The sequence below is a fragment of the Rhododendron vialii genome, chromosome 8a, assembly GCF_030253575.1.
Source record: "Rhododendron vialii isolate Sample 1 chromosome 8a, ASM3025357v1".
NCBI classification, from domain to species: domain Eukaryota; kingdom Viridiplantae; phylum Streptophyta; class Magnoliopsida; order Ericales; family Ericaceae; genus Rhododendron; species Rhododendron vialii.
The window spans coordinates 29699862-29720330 of record NC_080564.1 but is presented as its reverse complement, the minus strand read 5'-3'; the positions used below and the strand labels follow the sequence as shown (position 1 = coordinate 29720330).

The window sequence follows — 20469 nt, the reverse complement described above, 5'->3', positions numbered from 1 at the left end:
ATATGGATTGTGGATCTTGTTTGAAAGTTTTCGATTAATTTTATTATACAAAACTTTCAAACTCATGAAAAACATTATAGATTAAAAAATATAAACAAATAAAAAATTGCACAAATTTAAAAAATTATCATCATTTTTTAGACGGAGGGAGTATATTTTCTGGACAACCCTCTTAAGCTTTATAAACTAGCTTTTGTTTCCGACAAATTGCACAAGTAATCTGTTAAAACAAAAATCAGAGTAATTCCTTCAAAACAAGAAGAACAAAAACGAAAAGGAAAGGCCACTCAGCTCTGATGTTGGATCTAACACTCCGCTTGTGGAGGTGGGTGGAGAATCGCCACTGGATTTGGTCCCGGTCCCGATCCCGCCACTAGATCTAAGTGCTTCATAATTGAGTACAGTTTAATCCGTATTGGGGCGATTGTTTCACAATACAAACAAATTGTAAGGAACTAGCATTTGATGCACGGGTACACAAAAGAAGTTGGTGAGAACTTTTTTTTTCCTATTGTCTCATACATCAAACGTACACACCACTAATAATAAAGTACTCCATTTAAAAAAAAAACTGAGAATCTACGGGAAGAACTAGGATAGGCAAGCTTTCCTTGCTCAAATAGGGCTTCCGGCCAAGCTTACTCATCACGGGGGGGTGTTTCGTGCTAAGATACTGCTCATGAGCATAATGGGATAAGTCTATGGATCCGAATCCTAAACTCGCTATGGGAGGATTGGCACTTCAATTAATGAATCAAATTGTGGTCGGAAAGGTTAGAGTAGCCAACGCCTTTGAAAATACTAATAAGATAGAGTGAAAAAGGTCCATCCCAAAACCAAGGGGTACTAAACTAACAACTGAGTCCTCTCCTAACCGCAGATCCAAACACAACCTAAGGTTCCGTTTAGGTGACAATGCATTTCAAATGAAGGGATTTGATGATCCATAGCTATCCAATCATAATCTTTTAAAAAATTTGCACCAAGTTTTCCTTTAATTATTTTCTCTCTATGTCAAACTAGAAGCGTGTCCGAGTTTAGTACAAGAACACCACGATAAACTAGCTTTCAAAGGGCCAAAGTAACCCAACAAGTCATCAGTCATCACCATATCTTTCATGAGGTCGGAGCGGATGCAAGGATCTCCAACTGTTAGACAACACAATTTCGAAGGGAATGAGACACAGAATCCTAAATGTCCACTACAATTTTGGAATCCAGATGAGAGAACTCCTGGAAGAAAGCCTTGAAATGCTCGTACGAATGTTTTACGTCATCAACGGCACACATTTCTCTTATGCTGTGCATCGATAGTTGCGGGGCCCCAACATCAACCGTTCGAATCCCCGTGCCACTTGCCAGGATGGGACCAATGGTTGAACCACAGGGCATGTCATTGCGAACCACAAAATCCTGCCATAAAGAGACTTAACATTATATATTTATTGCAAATTTAGAAAGAGTCCGCATTTTTTTTTTCTTTATTACTTTGATCACATCAATTACGTTAAGAAAATAGTGCTAGCTGCCTTCTTTGTTTCCCACCTTACTTAGTTTTGTGCCTTTGCATTGTTCCCTCAGTGCCCATTTTGATGGTGAGAATGGTGAGAAAACAACAAAAAGGAGAATCCTTTCCCTTGTCTGAACGGATCAAAGAGGGGAGAAATGGTGAATATTTATTAGTTGACTTGATTCAAAGTTTCGAACCAAATCTCACCAAAATAGTGAGAAATTAAGAGAGATGCTGGATTTTTAGGGTCCATTTTTTTGGGAATTTGGTGAGAATATTAATCCTTACTTTTCTCGCCATTCTAAGTTTCTAACCATCCAAAGGGGCTCTCACTATGATATCAAAGACACTGATAAGTAATTGAAACTGTCAGATCCTCAAAAATATGTATTGGGACTTCGGAGATCACAATGCAGTATAGGGATGTGGTCCAACATAGCACTAAAAGCAAGATAATCTTGATCCTATTGAAACCTTCCAACCATAAACCAACGAAACACACATAAAACCTTTTCCCTATCAAATATGCACTGAAGAATTAGTTGCAATCGTAGTAAGTGAGAAGAAAACGAACCTGGACAGGAAGGTTATGCTTGATAGCTATCTCCCTAAATATGAAGGAGGTGATCGAATTGGTTGCATAGCGTTGATTTGCGTTATGCTTAATAACAAGCCCACCATGCAACTTAGGCTGATGATTGTCTTCATGTTTATCCTGGGAAAAAGCAACAGATCAAATGCATTATAGTGTATGAAAACTTTCCATTTCATTCAAAAAGTCCGAACGCATGACCAACATACCATGTAATTGGGATGCAAGGCATGTGCCATGTCAGCAGATATGAGGAAACTCTTTTGGATTGCCTTCTCCAGAACCTGAATGGAAAGAAACAGTTGAGGTACACAATGAAGAGGAAGCACAAAAAGGAGTTTACGGGGAAAAAAAATGGTGCTGTCAACCTAAGGAGTGAGTACTAGACCAGCCAATTTTCCCATGCCAAACACAATTACAAAGGGCAGAAATTCACATAAGAGAAAAAAGAGAGAATCCAGAAATATTCAGACCTTAACCTAACATGAATTTATAACATCAAGCCAAGATTGGACAATATCAGTGACTCTGGAGCTAAATAATACAAGGTTTATCATCAGGAAGTTAAAAATACATTCTGCCCAACTAGTGCACTGATAGTTTACACAAAATTGTGACAACAGAGATGCATTTGAAACATGAAATTACAGCTGATTCCATAAAGAATTTATGGATCCCATTTACAAACAAAAGCACATAACAAGACAGTAGCATGTGTTTGCTTCACCACAAGATCTAGTGAAATCCAAATTGCATGACACATAATGAAAGATCCCTTTAACTACTAGTTGCTGAAGATCATGTATCCTTTTAAGTGGAAAAGAGTTCAACCTACATAGAGAACTTCCAGTAATTCTTAACAACATGGAAATTTCACGTCATATGTCCTGTTTTGTTATTCTGAAATGGAATGTTGTAACCTTAGTTGCGGGATCCTTCTAAAATGGGTGCGCTCCCCAGACGGGAGCTCGAATCGGCGCTCCCAAGATGGGAGCTCGCTCCTAACTAAGATGGGAGCTTATCGGGCTGTTAAGGCAGTTATTCTCTTACTTTTAAGAGCATTATGCCATTGCAGAAATAAGAATATGAGAATCATATTAGTCAAGAAGTTTTGCAAATTGAGAATATTATATATAACTTCCAATAATTACACTTTAAGATCGGAAAAACTTCCAATAAGTATCACTTTTCGTTTAATGGTCGAGTATTTAAGGATATTTTATATACATATTTTTATATTATCTATATATGCTCCTTAGGCGCTCCCAACCTTAGGAGCTTCTAGGTGCCTCCACTCCCCCACCCCCGCCCCCGCTTCGTGCTACTAAGGTTGTAACATTATATTGTATTGCTATTTTCATACAAATATGGTCCGGAAATCTCAGCCAGTCTGGATATGAATTTCAAAAAGGAAATAGTACTACCTTAACATCAGAGCAGAAGAAACTCGTAATTCGTGATAGAGCATCCAACATGGCGGGAGATCCAGCTCCCTGTGCTGAGTTAGATCCGACCTCCTCATGATCAAATAAGGCAACCATCCTTACACCGGTCTCATCTTCAAGACTACTCTCAGAAGACGTAGCGTCTATCAATGCCTGAAATTGAATCCATAACACAATCAAGTGCTGCCAGAAGGAATGATAATACAGCTAAAGAGACCATATCATCATAACTTGCGCTTCTAAGTGCCAAAAAATGCAGCAGCTGCCAAGATAAATGAACTTTAAGACACCAAATCTAAGTCTAGATTTAGGTCTAGTACTTGAAATGCAACAATATTTCCACGATGCACTTCATTCACTAGTATAGTAGTTTCACTTTATGGGATAATATCACCGGCTTTAGGCAAGTTGAACCAAAGACTCAAAAGTCAGAACCCTCTGGTAAGTCGGAATAGTGAACATGTATCCAAAATTGAATACTGTGTAGAATGACAAAGCAATAAATTTAAAATAACACTTAGACCAGATACAGAATCACAGAAAGCAACAGATTTTGCAAAATAGGTAAAGAGGCCATTGTCATGAGAATGGTCCAGATAACAATTCTAAGGACAAACAGGAAAAACACATAGGAGTGACGACAGCTCAAGTACCAAAGCCAGCATTATGACAACAGTCCTGATATCAAAATTTTCAACACTAGAACAGTTTCCAAATAAAATCCTTTGTATGCCATTAATTCTAACTAGCGTTCTGTGCACATGTAATGCTTGTGGAATCTTCAGAAATGAATTTCCTCAAACTTAAAACGAAACCAACAGAAGAAAAAGAAAAACGAACAAAACAATTGAAAACTATAAATGAATACAAATTACCCAAAACCCAATTGTAAGTGTGTATATCTATTTGCAAGACAGGGGACGAAATCATTATGCGGAGAGGGAGGAACTGCCCTGTAACTGCTCCTGAACGTGGGGTGGTTTGAAGACAAATGCATAGCGAAATTTATGAATATATCCTAAACAACTCTATCAATTTACAGAAACCGCGACATGTGAGCAATTATATTTTATCGGTACTTTTTAGAATCTAAAATGTGAGCCAACTTCAAAGGAGAGTCCACACCAATTGGTGCTCTCCCTTAATAAATAGAGTAGATGTCAATGTCTAGGAGTCAAATAGTCATATAGCTGGAAATTAATTTGCATATTTGTTAACTTGAAGAGCTCTATAAACCACCTTCGTTTGAGCGAGAAATTGCACGACTTCGAAGGTTCACGAGTAGTTAAACAACCCTCATCCAACCAAATAAAAAAACATGTAAAGAGCGACATCCCAAAGTAACATATTATCCAAACTGTTAGGAACAGAAACAAAAGTAAATAATAAACATAAATCGAACTCCAGCATGCACCTCCTAACATGCACCTCAAGGGAAAAAGTCAATATGACGACTCACTTGTAAAGAGCAAAACGACATGCATAGGTTATCAAGTCTTCCAGAGAATATGAACTCCTTTGCCGCACCAGCTATTACACTTGGTTGTGTATCACATGCTTGCAACTCAAAATCACATATGTCATCCGGTTTACAGCCAACTTCAGCAGCAAGAAGCTGGAAGAGAGCAAAATAAAAATAAGAGGAACAAAAGAATCATAACTAGAGGATACCCAAGGAATAAATTTCACTTACAGAAACACAATCGCCAAGGAATAAATTTCAGCACAACTTTAAGATAGTTAAAAATAACTAAAACCACGAGGAAACAGCCAAAATAAAAATAAAAACCCCTTGTGCTGCAAAATTTACCTGCAAAAGAAGTGAATGATGCTTTTGGTTGTCAGCTGTTGATATCTCATTAGCATTCTTTCCATCAACTGAACTTCCACTTTCAACTGGACCATTCTCCGACACCACTTTATTAAGCTCTGCCTGTCCAAAGTACATCAGGTTCGGTTGAATTAGATCACAAAGTGTACCAAAGAAAAACTATTTACCCTCAAAGCAAGCCCCCTGGAGACCAAAAGACAAGTACACAGATACCACGGGGAAGCCATCATATGTTCCGTGCGGATATTTTCTGCCAACATGAAGCGTCTTACAATAGTGTGGAACTTCTTTTGTACTGAATTAAGCACTTTGCTCTAATGATATCTCCATAAATTGGTGTTGCCCAAAAGATAATTGTAAGGTGTGAATTGGAGTGCCATATTAGGTGGTCAGTTTATCAAGGGAACTTCAGTAGATTACCCCAAAGTCAATTATGTCCTGTTACACATTACCATTCAACATTAAAAACACATTTTCCAAACTTTAGTTGGGTGAGATTCAAGCTCGACGTAGGGAGAAAGTAGCCATGTTGAGCAACTCTATAAAGCTAAGGGAAGTTCATCGTGAACCAGGTCAACACTGAACAACAAAGCTTGCCAAAAATTCCTGGTAGATCATGCTAAGCGTTTGTCAAAAGCAGCTAAAAGTGGCTCCTGTTGACTTTAAAGATGCTTATGCCAAAACCTATCAACTTGTAAAACTAGCAACTAATGAAACTCCAGTCTTGCTGTGAACAACACCAAAAAAGGATAAAGCAATGTTCAGATGCAGTTCCACCATCTAAAAGATTGACCGCTTCAAAATTCTGACTGATTGCACATAGTTTGTCATGTGATCCAATGTCTTTACCAGGCCCACTGCCCTTAGATTGACTGAGAGGACAAGTTAGTTCAAAAAAAGCACTAAATTCATTCCTCAATCTCATAAACATGCAGAGACTAGATAGAAATTTATGTCTTAATATGGACAACGGTTCCATTATTTCCTGAACATAAACTCTTGGGATAAACCTTGGATGAAGCAATTTACAAGTCTATATGACGAAATAACGATGGTGAGTACAAAATTAACTTGACAAACTCTAATCCTGCTACTTTGGATCAGGTATATGTACAATGTCTCGTTTGAGCTTAATTTAGGGTCACCTTCATTTAACCAGCGCGTTATCATGTCCTTTCTCCCCCAAACAGTGGCGTTGCCCTGTTGCCAAACTGCAACGTAAACTGCCAGCAACTCAAACTACCAGCATCAACTTCGAAAATGCAGAACATCAACCCACTAAGAGTGCAGGTTAGTTCATCCTGCTCTTCCAATTTAAGTCTACAACATATGTGCCATATTGATTGATGAAGAGTGTGAGAGACTCGAGGAAAACTGGAAAAGAAGATTTAAGGAAGCGGCAACACATGGAAATTCGCATAATCGGAAGATGGGACCCAAAGAAAGCATGGATGGGCAACAAATAGTCGTAATACGGTCTTATCTAAGGTAGGACTGAAAAAGAATGTCGCTGGACAATTTTCCAGATAGGGATATTTTGGTAATTTTAGTTTTATGTACATCAGCTCAGGGGTCGCCCATGGGTTATTTTTTGGGTCAAGTTATTTATTTGAACAGAGTTTTCGCGAATTTGGTTCTTATTAACAAAAGCTTTTCAGTTTTTAGGTTTTTTGTGCTTCCCAAACCACCTGTGGTATGAAGGCTTGGAGCACTCAGAAGCAACTTAAAGTTGATCACTGGAAATATATAAACTTTTCAAGAATGCATTAGACAAGTTTAAACCCATATTTTCACTTCCCTATCCTTTTAATGAGCTATAACAAGGATATGACTAGCTTAAACTATTATTTACTACATTTAGATGAACAGAGTATTTGTCACCAGGATATAACTTTGGCTTTACCTTAACTGATGTTGCCAAAACTGGAAGAAGATGACTCTGCGTATTCACCTTAAATCCATCAGCATCCCTATCCAACAGAATGTCAGAATGTAAACAATCATTCTAGAATTTGAATACCCAAAACATACAACAACATGACAACCAGCAAACAAAGAGCGGACCTGTCTGACAAATGAATTGCCAAAGTTGGGACACGCATTATGGGCTCCCCAATCCTAACCAGCCGATGTGAATATGAAACACCACTATCTTTCCCTTCTCTTATTATCATCCTTCCAGCAATAGTTAAGTCACGATCAAACCATGTGTGCCATAAACCACCTCCATAAGTTTGCACGCCAACTTCTAAATACCCACCTTTCGATACCTGAACGACCCATAAAGATCAAATGCCTGAATTTTACCCAATCTTTTGCAGTTCACAGCTAAACAACCATACTCAATATACAAGCTTAAACTATAATCACACAAATTCAATTTTACCTTTGAAACAGGCTTCAGTTTTAAACAAGGACTGTCAGTGTGAGCACCAATTATGTGGAATCCATTTCCAGCAACATATCTGTGTAGAAATTCAACAATCGCAACCAATTAAGGGACCATGTAGAGTCTCCTACATTCATGGGCGGAGGGAAGAAGGAGCAAGTGTGGTCACTTGACCCCACTAAAGTTTTTAAAATCTCTACGAAGCTACCGTATTTGATGCTTATTTTACAATTTGCCCCATGAAAATTGTCATATTGCCCCAAGCTACTTACGAATCTCATAAAATTGCCTCTGCTACCGTCCGAGTTAAAAAGAAAAAAGAAAAGAAAAGAAAGGAAAACTTATCCTGGCAATGGAAGTTACGTAGAATCAGCATGTAATCGAACAAGAAATCGACGGATGAATGACAGATTATACGTGCATAATGGAAAAGATATGTTTAGGACTAATCCCAATAAGGCTACTTTGCATCACTTTCCACTATAAAAATCTTCTGTGTCTTTTTATAACAAATTCATACATTATCAATGAACACTTGAAATAATAAATTTATTGAAAAAACTATTTTCACAAGAATCACAACTATTATACAATCAAATCCCCTGCCTACACTATAATATAGTTGTTTGGTAACGTTGCTTTTCTGTTCCTAAGAAAGACTGCAGGCCAGCGAATTCATCACAGATCATTATCTGGACACCTGGAAAAACTGAATTACACTCAGCTAAGCCTAATGAATGAAACCTAAAATTTCAATCTCTCTCTATTTTGTTCAACTTTTTCACACCAAGAAGGAGGTTAGTGTTGGCGCACATACTTTTTACCGATTGCGAAAGCGACAATCGTAGAGTGGTTCCTTGTGAAGAAGTACTTCTTTCCGACTTCCAAACTCCAATCTTCTCTCTCCGAAACTTGCTCGTATCCAGCACTTCTCAGCCTCTCCTTCGCTTCGTCTGAAAGAATATTTAAAACAGACCAAAAAAAAAAGTACAAATTAATGTTCCGACCAATAGGAAAGCATTAGAGTCGGTTCAGCGGATCCAAACAAACATACCGACGGCGTGGAAGGCGGTGGGAGAAGCGTTGAGGAATTCGACTAGATCCGCCGCAACGGAGCTCCCTTTCGCCATCGTAGGTGTGGCTGTAGTGGTTCAGTTTTGGTTGTATGCGTGTATAATACAACCGGATATATATATATATATATATAGAGAGAGAGAGAGAGAGAGAGAGAGAGAGAGAGAGAATAGTTCTATATTCAATAAGAATTGGAGCTGTTTCTCTCTTGTGTAACTTTCTATTGTTGAGTCGCGCGTAGCTTGAGATTTACGGGGGTGAGAAAATTGTGCTTGGTGGTAGGCCCACCGGATAAATGCCGTCCGTAGCTTGAGATTTACGGGAAAATTGTGCTTGGTGGTAGGCCCACCGGATAAATGCCGTCCGTAGCTTAAGATTTACGGGGGGGTGGGGGTAAGAAAATTGTGCTTGGTGGTAGGCCCACCGGATAAATGCTAGCGTATCAGGATTAGGATATGACTGTAAATGAATCGAGCAGCTCGACTCGTTAATGCTCAGCATTTGACAAAACTCGGTTCATTGAGAGAGGCTCGGCTCGATTATAGATACTCGTTTAGTAAATGATCAGTAAGCTCAGCTCAAGTTCATTAAAGCTCGAGCTCAAATTTTTGACTTATTTTTAAGTTCGACAAAATTAGGCTCGTTTGCAGCTCTAAATTCAAAATATATGACAACTATTTTTGAAAAACAAATCAACGGTCCAAATTCACAATCTATCAGGATACATGACAATCATGTCAAAAAAAAAGAAAGATACATGACAATCAATCAAGCAAAATGTTCAGAAAAGCAAATTAACGGTCCAGATTCAAGGTGTAATATTTTCCTGTACTGCTCTACTCATGTATCAGAAATTCAGAATCTTCCACTAATTCAAGCCGGATTATGGGAGTAATTAATTAGAGGTCAACGAGACGCCACCTAATATTTTTTTCCCGTTATGGCCTGTTTGGGGTTTAGGTTAGCGCACACCAGATGGAGATTGACCCTTATTGCTGCAGATGTATCGAGCTGTTCGCAAATAGTTGATAACTCGATTTTGTGGAATCCCGTTTGAGTTTAATTCGTTGAATGAATAAATCGAACTTGAACCTCAATTGTTGGCTCGTTCAAAAATAAAGAGACGAACCAGAGCATGAGTCTAACAGGGTTTGGCTTGATTCCGCTTGTTTGAATATTTATAGATAAATCTTTTCTTAGGCTAAAGCACAATTCTTCGGAAGACTTCTTCACTTTTGTTCTTACTTTTAATTATCACACTCATTCTATGCTCGGTTGCATACCTATAAATAACTATTAAATACTCATTTTATACTCTTTTACTTTCAATTCTTGCACTCATAAATTTCACGCACTGTCATTTTTGCTCATGAAAGCGCATTATGTGATTTTGTTCTTGGGCTCGTATGGTTATTCCCCTTCATTTTATTGATCTATTTATCTGTATGTAAATAAGCAAATAAGATAATTTGAAGATGAGCAAATAAGTTATCAGCATCTACAATACTAAACAAAGTTAACTGTACCTAAGTACTCTATCTATTTTATATTTTCTACTAAGAATATGGGTTAAATTAAATCTAGAGTCTTTTACATGTCTTTTAAAATTTTGTTCAGTTTGTATCAATTTTTTTTTGGATTATTCATCCCTCGTGACGAGGGAAATCTCCAAAGTAAATTTTTTTTATTTGAGCAAAAGTAAAGAAATAAATCACTAAAGACAAAAACAAAAAAAACAATTTACCATATTTTATTTGACCTTTCTAAGTCATGCTTCCGTAACACAATTTCAATGATACATGTAATGTTAAAGACATGTGTCATGTAGTAACACACTTCAACGACACACGACTTCAATGACATGCATAAATTGTTAAAGCCGTAGTTTCATAACATGACTTCAATGAGACGTGTAACGTTAAAGGCGCGCTTCTATCACGACTTCAACAACACACAATGTCTACAAGACATATTCTGTTAATTGTTAATGGCGTGTTTTCATAACACTATTTCAAATGATAGCGGTAACATGATTCCAACCACGCGCATTGATGTTAAAGGCGCGTTGCCAAAACACCACCTCAACGACACTAATTAAAGTCGTATTTTGTGACGTGACTTCAACGGCACCAATAATGTTCAAGGCATATTTTCTTTACACGACTTCAACACTACATGTAATGTTACGAGACACGCCTTTAACATTACATGTGTTGTTGAAGGCGTGTTTCGTGATAGAACTCTAACAATGCATGTAGCATTAAAAGGTATGTTTTCGACTTCAACGATACATCCAGTAACACGACTCCAATGACACACGACTTCAACAAACGCACGCCTTTAACTCAAATTCATTCCATTTCAACCTCCTCAATCTTACAAGTTGTAATGTTTTTTGATAACATTCTTTGCCATCAGTTGCTCTCCTAAAGAGGAGAAATTTTTGGGTGCCGAGCGGATACCACGTGGCAGTATCCGTCGGCGATTCCAGCAGTCCAAACGTGTTTTGAATTGGCCAGATTTATTCCCTCTCTCCTCTCACCTGATCACTATCTCTCATCTTTTTCTCTCTCTAAAATCCGGACCGTCCAAATTGAGGCAGACCCACCTTGGGGCATGTGGGGTCACATGCCCCCACGCCCTTTTAATTTTTTTTTCTTCCCAATTTTGTATATATATTATCTATGTCGAATATATGCAAGAAAGTAATGTTTGGTGCAATGGTAAAGTGCTGACTTTGTGAACAAGAGTGTGTGCCTTTGAGCCTCCCTCACTCCCCTCCCCTAAGTTATTTTATTTTATTTTTCAAAATCCTGGCACTAGAAAAGTGCCCGCCTTGGAATTTGATATAGTGGGGTATCAATTTTCTTTGTAACCGTAATATATGAGTTACAGTTAAGTACATTCACACCAAAATAATTTTAGCATTCATGATAAAGTAACAATTTTGAAGTATGTGTTAAAACAAAATTATCACATGTTTATCATCTAGTATTTTCCTATTGTTAACTCTATGAGTATGAGTTTCGGGGACCAAAAGTGTACAAACGCAATGTGCGCAAGTTTGCCCAAAACACGTTCGGACGGCTAAGATCACCGACGGGTACAAAGAGAGAATCTTCTGCTCACTTCTGATTTTCCCTCCAAAATCTACTGAACCTTCAACTCAAAAAGCAACCGTTTTGGTTTACCAACTTTACGAGACCAAAAACCCCTTCCCCTCGTTCGCTTATTCTCTCCCCATTTCGCTCGATTCCACCATACTAGTGCACGAGACGAAGGGCACCATAGACTTTTCATCTCAAAACTGATCCAACTGATTCTGTTATTCCGGACACGCCCTGTTGCTCTGTTCTGTTCTGGTGATTACTTCCCAATCAAGAATCGCTTTGAAGCTCGTAGAAATCAGCTCTAATGGCGAGATTCAGAAACATCAAGAACTCACCCATGGCACTGAACCCATCGTCTCTCTTGTTTCCGCTCTCTCCATTCAGTTCCCTCCTTTTCTCACCCAAGAACAGCCGAAGCCCAAGAACCCCGCGTCTCTGCTCACCGCCAAACTTCTCTCTCCTCTTTCTCTCTCTCCTCACCTTCTTCACTCTCCTGGGATTCCTGACCCTCTTTTTCATACCCATTTCTCAGAACTCCGTTTCCTGCTCTGTTTCCTCTGTAATTTCAGAAACCACTGATGACGATGGTGATTCGAGGCTGTTGAAGATTGCGATGGTGCCATTACCAGCACATTGGGTTGTGGGTAATTTGACGGAGGAGGAGAGGGAGTTCTGGCTGCAGCCGTCTGGTGAGAATTACAGGCCGTGTTTGGATTTTGCGATTGCTTATCGAAGGGAGTCGGCGAGGGTTACGAAGGAGAAGAGGAGGTTTCTTGTGGTGGTCGTTTCGGGGGGATTGAACCGGGTGAGGAATCAGATTGTCGATGCGGTTGTGATTGCGAGGATTCTTGAGGCGGCGTTGGTTGTGCCGGTTTTGCAGGTTGATCACGTTTGGGGAGATGAAAGGTATCAATTCAGATCGATTAATTGAATTTCTGCTTTTGGGCTATTGGATGGAATTTCAATTTAGTTCCTGTGCGATTTATTGATAAATTGCAAGTAAATTTTTTTTTTTCAATCATTTCGGTCCAAAAATGGTCGGTACACATAGGATTTTCGATAATTGGTTGATTAAGATTTGATCAGTTCTTTATCCAGTTACTAACAATTTTCTATGTCGGTTCTTGAATTTTAACCCTATGGAAGATTTTTCTTGGGCTGTGTTTGGATCATAGATGTGTGGTAGGATTTGGGAAATGAAAATCAAGGGAAGGAGAAAGATGGGAAAAGGACATTGAAGTAGATGCTAAATTTTAAAAATTTTGGTTGGAAATCAGAAGAAAATGGACAACTATTTGCTGAAAAAAGTCCATTTTTTGTTTAGTCGTGCATAAAATGGTAAATTCTCGAGTTATTCCAATTCTTCGACATTTTCCTAAGTTAATTTGGACTGATCAACAAATTCCATGTATTCGGTCTATTACATCCAATTTCAAAGGAATCCCACCATTCCAAAACACATTTTATCGAAAGACTTCGAAGAATTCGATAACATTTGGTTGTGTTTGTGTCATGGATTTTTAGAGGGACTTATCATGGTTTGAGTGACGAACCTCAAGTAATTATTACAGTATGTTCTTATTTCCTTCACATTTCCTTTCCATTTACATACCCTTCAACAGTCCACATCCAAACAAGTCCTATATGACATGGGTTGACATCTTTGTTGACCTGTGTCCTTGCCTTTACTGTGACTACATTGGGACTGTGGGGAGAAGAAGACTTTAGGACAAGAACTTTCGTTGACTTGAGTTGATGATTTGATCACCCTAACTTATGAACTGATTTACGCAGCGGATTTTCAGACATATTTGATGTTGAACACTTCATAAGGACTCTACAAGCTGATGTTCGAGTTATATCATCTCTTCCTTCCACTCATTTGGTTTCAAGGCAAACTGTTGCAACTCAACTTCCACACCATGTTCATCCACTTTGGATTCGCGCCCGATTCCTCAAACAAGTAAGAAACTAGACACGGCCCTTTTCAGCTTTTTAATATTTCAGTTTCAGCATAGGTGTGTATTTATACAGGCAGCAGATTTAGAATCCCTTGCCGCTTCACTTCCTTTTAGTGCAATTCCCGTTTCTTAATTCCCCTTCCTTTATTTAAGCCAAATAGCCTTTCCGTTCCGTCCTACGGGAAGTATTCATCCAATATCCTTTCCTTCCAGTCAAGTTACGCCTAAAATTTGTTGCATTTGGTTTTTGAAGCTTAAACAAGAAGGTCTTCTTGTACTAAAAGTGTTAGATTCCAAGCTCTCGAAAAGTCTGCCACCTGATCTTCAAAAGCTTCGATGCAAGGTAAAAGCGAAAAAAAATTGTCCTTGCTTTAGTGATTCAAAATTCAGGAATTCATTTCATTTCATTTCCTCGCATTTTCAGGCTGCCTTCCATGCCTTAAGATTTGCAGCTCCAATTTGGGAGCTTGGAAATAGGCTGGCTAGGAGGATGTGGATTGAAGGTCCATACGTTGCCCTGCATATGAGGCTAGAGAAGGATGTGTGGATCAGAACCGGATGTCTCACAGGTTTAGGTTCACAATACGATGCCATTATACGAAGGGATAGGGATTTGCAGAGTAAATTCCTCACTAGGAGTTTCAACATGAGCCACATTCAGAGGAGGCTAGCCGGACTTTGTCCTCTAAATGCCTTGGAGATGGCAAGGTATACCAAAAGGCTCTCCTTCCAATTTATGAGAATTCGATAACTATGACACTATCGAAGTTGTTAGCCCTCTGCATGCATTTTGCTTCAAAGTGATAAAATGAAGACTTGCTAAGTCATTCTGTCTTGATTTTCTGCACAATTTTTCTGTTTACTGAGGGCATTATCCTCATGATAATGTTTTTGTTCGTATGTTTTACTTTTCAACTCTTTGCAGACTCCTCAAGGCCCTAGGAGCACCGAAGGCAGCCCGGATTTACATTGCAGGAGGAGAGCCGTTTGGGGGCGCCTTGGCTCTGAAGCCGCTTGTGGAAGAATTCCCAAATGCGGCAACAAAGGAGACGCTGGCACGAGAAGGCGAGCTTGTGCCGTATGTGAACAGATCATCAGTTTTAGCAGCCATTGACTACATTGTTTCGCTGAGCAGTGATGTGTTTGTACCTTCTTATGGCGGTAACATGGCTCGAGTGATGCAGGTATTAGGCCTTTATCTGTGCTAGTGAGTTCTGTCGAGTCATATTGATTGAAGTTCTAACTCGGGCTTTCCCAGAACCTGTTGTTCTTACAATATTTGCATATGTTGTGTGATTTCGTAGGGGCACCGTGCGTATGTGGGACATGGGAAATTCATAAAGCCTAACAAACGGTTGATGCTTCCATTTTTCGAAGAAGCTGCAGTTTCTGATGCAGAGTTCAGCAGCATGATGAAGAAGCTGCACCTGAATTTGCACGGACAGCCTGAATTGAGGACTAACGATAGAGCACGGGATGTGGTTGCGTACCCAGTACCCGAGTGCATGTGTAAGCACTGAAGCAGATCCCATACAATGTTGTTGTCCACAATCATCTCAATCTGTTCACTAGGAAATCTGTAACCCTTTTTTCTTTTTTACTTTCTTCTCTTTTTGTTGTTCCCAAACTTTAAGCATTTAGAGCATTGTTCAGATTGCGTATCTGATTTTGTGGATGCTCGCTAGGGCTGATAAATGAAACAAGTTACTCGAGTTCAAGCTTGTATTACTCGTTAAACCTCGTTCAAGATTGGTGTTTTACATATGTTGTGCCGTAAAAGGATCAAAACCAAACACACACAGACACAGAGTTTATGTGGTTCCCCAAGAATGGGTACTACACCCACAGAAGAATCGGAACAACCTAACTATAAATAAAACAAAGCTTTACAAGTCCCAAAGCCAAAGCACACAATGTATAGCCAAAATTGCTGAGAGAATATTGTGGTAGATGGCTGAGAAGACCAAAAGTGCTGTAGATGGTGCCACAAACCCATTCACCAGTCAACGACATAAACAAACCAAACGTGAACGTTTTTTTGAGCTCGCTAAACTTTCAAATCGAGCCTGAAATTAATAACAGCTCGTTCAACTTATAATGCATAAAAAAATTCAAGCTATTCAAGCTCGGCTCAATTGTAGCTCCGGTAAACAAGCCAAGCTCGCATCTGTACCCCTAATGCTGAGGTGCAAAGGCTGCAGGGAAGATACTTATGTTAGAATTAGAAACTTGACTGGACATATATGGGATTCGGGCTATTCTGAGTCTTGTGTGTATATTTCCATTTGCCCCTTTTTTTTAATCATCCTTGCAAACAATTATTCAATGCCCTTGTGGCACCGCCACGTGGTGCCCCAGGTTCCTTCTCCACCACACATTGTGGTAGGACCTAAGGCAAAGTGTATGGAACCCACGATTCCCACCGCAATATGTGGCAGAGAAGGGGCCTGGACACCACGTGGCGGTGGCCGGGGCACTTGCCATTTGCATTTCAATAACATGTGAAAGTCAGAATCACACAGCTCAGAGGCATAATAGAATAGCCAGATAGCTTTATTCCTTCCTTCCCACCTGACTTGGAATGCTGTAATAACTATGACTAGTGCCTTTTGGTCTTTGCAGGAAACGAATCCAGAGTAAACAATCCTTGAACACTTACCCTTTTTGGTCACATTCACCCTTTTTCTTTTTATATAAAATTTCAAAAAAAAACAAGATGCTAAAGTAATTGGTCATTCCAAGAAAAGATTATGCCTGTGTGCTAGCTACAATTATATATAAGTTGGGTTGGAATGGAGTGGATTGTTTGGTAGCTAGTTTAAGGAGAAATGGCAGAAAATGATGAACACTGGGTGATAAAAGTAGAGGATGAATTGGAGCAAATGGCATCATCGGACACCATCCAAACAGCGGAAACGCAGCACTGGGAGAAGCGATCCATATACAGAGTCCCGGCATGCGTCACGGACCTAAACAAGAAAGCCTACAGGCCTCAGGCCGTCTCCTTCGGGCCTTACCATCACGGCGAGGACAACTTGGTGCCGATGGAGGAGCACAAGCACCGCGCCCTCCTCCATTTTCTCAAGAGGTCCGGCAAGCCCCTCAAGTCCTACGTCGACTCTCTGGCGGGAGTCGCCCAGAGTCTGAAGGACTCGTACGAGTCGCTGGATCCTGCTTGGGGGAGAGACACCTGGCGGTTCCTGCAGTTGATGATTCTCGACGGCTGTTTTATGCTGGAAGTGCTGCGCACCGCGACGCAGACAACAGATGATTATGCTCACAACGATCCGATTTTCAGCAATCACGGGAAGTTCCACATTGTGCCGTACATCCAACGCGATATGCTCATGCTCGAAAATCAACTCCCCATGCTTCTTCTCACCACACTTCTCGCTGTCGAAAACGAGAAAACTAAGGTCATCTAATATCCAATTCTCTTCATTTTGATAGCTATAGATCGATGGATCTCCTTCTAAATTTTCAGATTGTACGATCAACTACTCTCTCCATTTCAAAATTTTAAAGGTTGAAGTATACGAGGGCTCCTAACTTTTAAAACCATCCATACAGACCCCATCAATTATATAAAATGAAAATTGACTAACTCTGTTAACGGAATGAGGAGAAATAATAATTTCACTCCTAAAAAATCACCCCATCATCCATAAAAATTGTCTATGCTGACCCTTCATCTTAATGGTCTTTCTGATAGACGGAGATCTGTATGGGCGACTTTAAATGTTAATAGATTTCTGTGAAAAAAATGATAGTTGAGGGAGTCTCCACGTATTTTCACTAATTTTAAAAGCTTTAAACAAATTCACAAAGAACAAAAATAACCCACTCTACAAAAGGAAAGAGAAAAAACTTTATTATGACTGTTTTCGTGAATAGTTGTGTACGGAGGTGAATTGCGCAAGTCCGTTTCAGCTTTGGACGGTTCGGATGTAAATGAATTATTCTCCGAAAAAGTTTCATTTAAATCTGGACCGTCCAAAGCCGAAACGAACGGCCGAGATCGTGCGGCTCCGTGAATAAGGGAATCTCGGAGCCTCCGTGAATGAGTCAATCTCAAGAAAAAAAACTATAGGGTCAAGATGTGTACTTAGTTGTTTTTAACTACAAGTGTGCATGCAGGAAGACGATGAGTTTGTGAACAAGCTCATTCTCAGGTTCTGCCGCCCAAACACCCGGTTCCCGCTCGACTCCGGCATGGGCAAATGCTTGCACGTACTCGACGTGTACAGAAAGAGCCTCCTTTGGAAAGACACCAGCAAGGAAAAAAGCCGCCACCGCCGGATACCGCACATCAGCACGGGCCGCGAGGGAGGCGACGAGATAATCCCGTGCGCGATGGAGCTAGACGAGGCGGGAATCCGGTTCAAGAGAAACAAGAGCGGCAGCCTGAAGGACATCTCCTTCAAAGGCGGGGTGCTGAGGCTCCCGCTCATCATGGTGGACGACTCCACCGAGTCTATGTTTCTGAACCTCATCGCGTTCGAGCGGTTCCATGTCGGGGCAGGGAACGCGGTGACTTCCTACATCTTCTTCATGGACAACATCATCGACAGCGCCAAGGACGTTAGCCTCCTGCACGCCCGGGGCATCATCCAGAACGCCATCGGGAGCGACAAGGCTGTCGCCAAGCTCTTCAACTCCCTCTCCAAGGACGTGACGCTCGACCCGGACAGCAACCTGGACGTGGTGCACAAGAGGGTCAACAAGTACTGCAAGAAGAGGTGGAACGTGTGGCGTGCGAATCTCATTCACACATATTTTAGGAACCCTTGGGCCATCCTCTCTGTCATAGCTGCCGTGTTCCTTTTCGCCCTCACGATCGCGCAAACGATATACACCATTTACCCGTATTACCATTCCAACGATTCTCCAATTCCGTCTCCTCCTCCTCCACCTTCCCACTGACTGAGCGAGCGAATTCGCATTTGATTGAGTGCTTGCAGAATAAGGCTTTGCCAAATTTTCGAATCCGTTTACCGGAAGGAACTGCTTGCGTTCGGCCTTTCGATACCGTATGCATTTTGAGTTGGTCTCAGGAACAGTTTTCGGGCAACCAGTGAACAATAAAAGAGGCAAAATAGAAAGGAGTCATCAGTGTGTGGTATATATGTTTGTGTGGTATGTTAGTCGTTTCTGCTTTCCTGTTTCAACACATTTCCCCGGTCGAGTGTTGTATTTTTTGACAATTCCAAAAAGATAATACTATGACATATAGGTTTCAAATTTTTAGGGAGGAAAAGTCTCGTTCCTATCTTGTGTTCTTTCACTAGGGTACGTATGGTTCAATGGAATAGAATTGACAATGGAAAGGAATTAAGGTTTGAATGAAATTGGATGAAATGAGGTTGAAATATTCATTCTCATTCCCAAATTTAGTTGTGCTTAAGAATAATCGTTTTCATCCACAATAGAATAGTGTGTCAATAGTAATTATGGAGTGGTAGTAGTAAATTTTGGTGTGGCAATAATAATTTTGGTGTGACATTAGTAAATTTTGGAGTGGCAATAGAAAATTTTGGTGTCGCAATAGTGAATATTGGTGGCAATAATAATTTTTGTGTGGCACTAGTAATTTTGGTGTGACAAAAAAAATGGAATAACAATTCCTTTATTTATTTTTTAATGGAATGACAATTCTTTTAATAGGGTGAATAGTGATTCTATTTAGAATAATCATTCCATCGATCATTTGATGGTGAACAAAATATAAGAATAAGTATGTCATTGGAATGACCATTCTATTCCAATATTGATTTTGTCGAACCAAACATAACCTAAGTTCATGGCCGCCCGCAGATCTATAGCTATATTCCTCTCCTGTGTCTCGAAGTTGTATAATCATGCTTGTCCCTCACTCGTTCAGAAAAATGCTGGAGTATGTGACAAATACATGAAATTAATCTCAAGGGGTTGGCATGGTGCATGTAGGTCCAGGACTTACGAGTCTCCTAGATGCTATTGCCTCTTTTGGGCCCACGAAAAATTTGCCCGATTGTTAATTTCAGGGCTCGAGATTAGTTGAGATGCGCGAAAACTTATCCAGACATCTATCTAGTTATAGAAAAATAATAATAACAAAGATAAATGCATGAAATTGAAGCTATTGAAAGTTGAAACCCAAATCCAAATAAAGTAAAATCCTAACCAAGTACTATACTGACATAGGTTGCTCGAACCCTTCGCTTGGAAAAAGTCCCGCCACGAAAAGAAGGCAATCAGGATTCAGGAGTCCAGGAATGGCAACGGGGCGGGGCGAGGGGAGTTTTTGCATATCCTGACCCCAACCCAAAAATCATTACCTGGCCCCACCCCAATCGGGTTTTTTTTTGGTACCCCCGTTCCCGCCCCGATCGGGGAACGGGTTTACTTGCCCCGCCTCATAAAAATTTAAAAAAATTAAAGTACAAGTAAAAAGGTAAAAAAAAATGCTGAATAAGAATAAAAATTATCTAGAAAATAAAACTTTTGAAATTATTTTTGTGTCTTTTGGTGTTTTATCTAAACTTTTAATTGCAATCAATATTTTAGATACTTCATTC

The 20469-nt window shown here is 39.9% G+C and overlaps 3 protein-coding genes across 3 annotated transcripts; 2 read left to right on the top strand and 1 right to left on the bottom strand.

Annotated features, from left to right (window-relative positions):
* Positions 1–966: 966 nt before the first annotated feature.
* On the bottom strand, positions 967–9050 carry LOC131335138 (probable aspartyl aminopeptidase). The gene is made up of 11 exons (XM_058370360.1): positions 8822–9050; positions 8585–8720; positions 7765–7843; positions 7443–7648; positions 7282–7348; positions 5358–5480; positions 5007–5162; positions 3527–3700; positions 2312–2386; positions 2085–2225; positions 967–1413 (listed from the first exon to the last, which is right to left on the bottom strand). The coding sequence occupies exons 1-11, from the start codon at positions 8895–8897 to the stop codon at positions 1192–1194; spliced, it is 1455 nt and encodes a 484-aa protein (XP_058226343.1). The 5' UTR covers positions 8898–9050; the 3' UTR covers positions 967–1191.
* Positions 9051–12564: 3514 nt separating this feature from the next.
* LOC131298753 (O-fucosyltransferase 37) lies at positions 12565–15455 on the top strand. Its single transcript, XM_058324225.1, has 6 exons — positions 12565–12857; positions 13746–13914; positions 14166–14255; positions 14337–14620; positions 14838–15096; positions 15217–15455. The coding sequence occupies exons 1-6, from the start codon at positions 12565–12567 to the stop codon at positions 15430–15432; spliced, it is 1311 nt and encodes a 436-aa protein (XP_058180208.1). The 3' UTR covers positions 15433–15455.
* A 1229-nt stretch (positions 15456–16684) lies between these two features.
* On the top strand, positions 16685–19093 carry LOC131335137 (UPF0481 protein At3g47200-like). The gene is made up of 2 exons (XM_058370359.1): positions 16685–17328; positions 18050–19093. Exons 1-2 carry the CDS (start codon positions 16741–16743, stop codon positions 18833–18835), a joined length of 1374 nt encoding a protein of 457 aa, XP_058226342.1. The 5' UTR covers positions 16685–16740; the 3' UTR covers positions 18836–19093.
* Positions 19094–20469: the final 1376 nt, after the last annotated feature.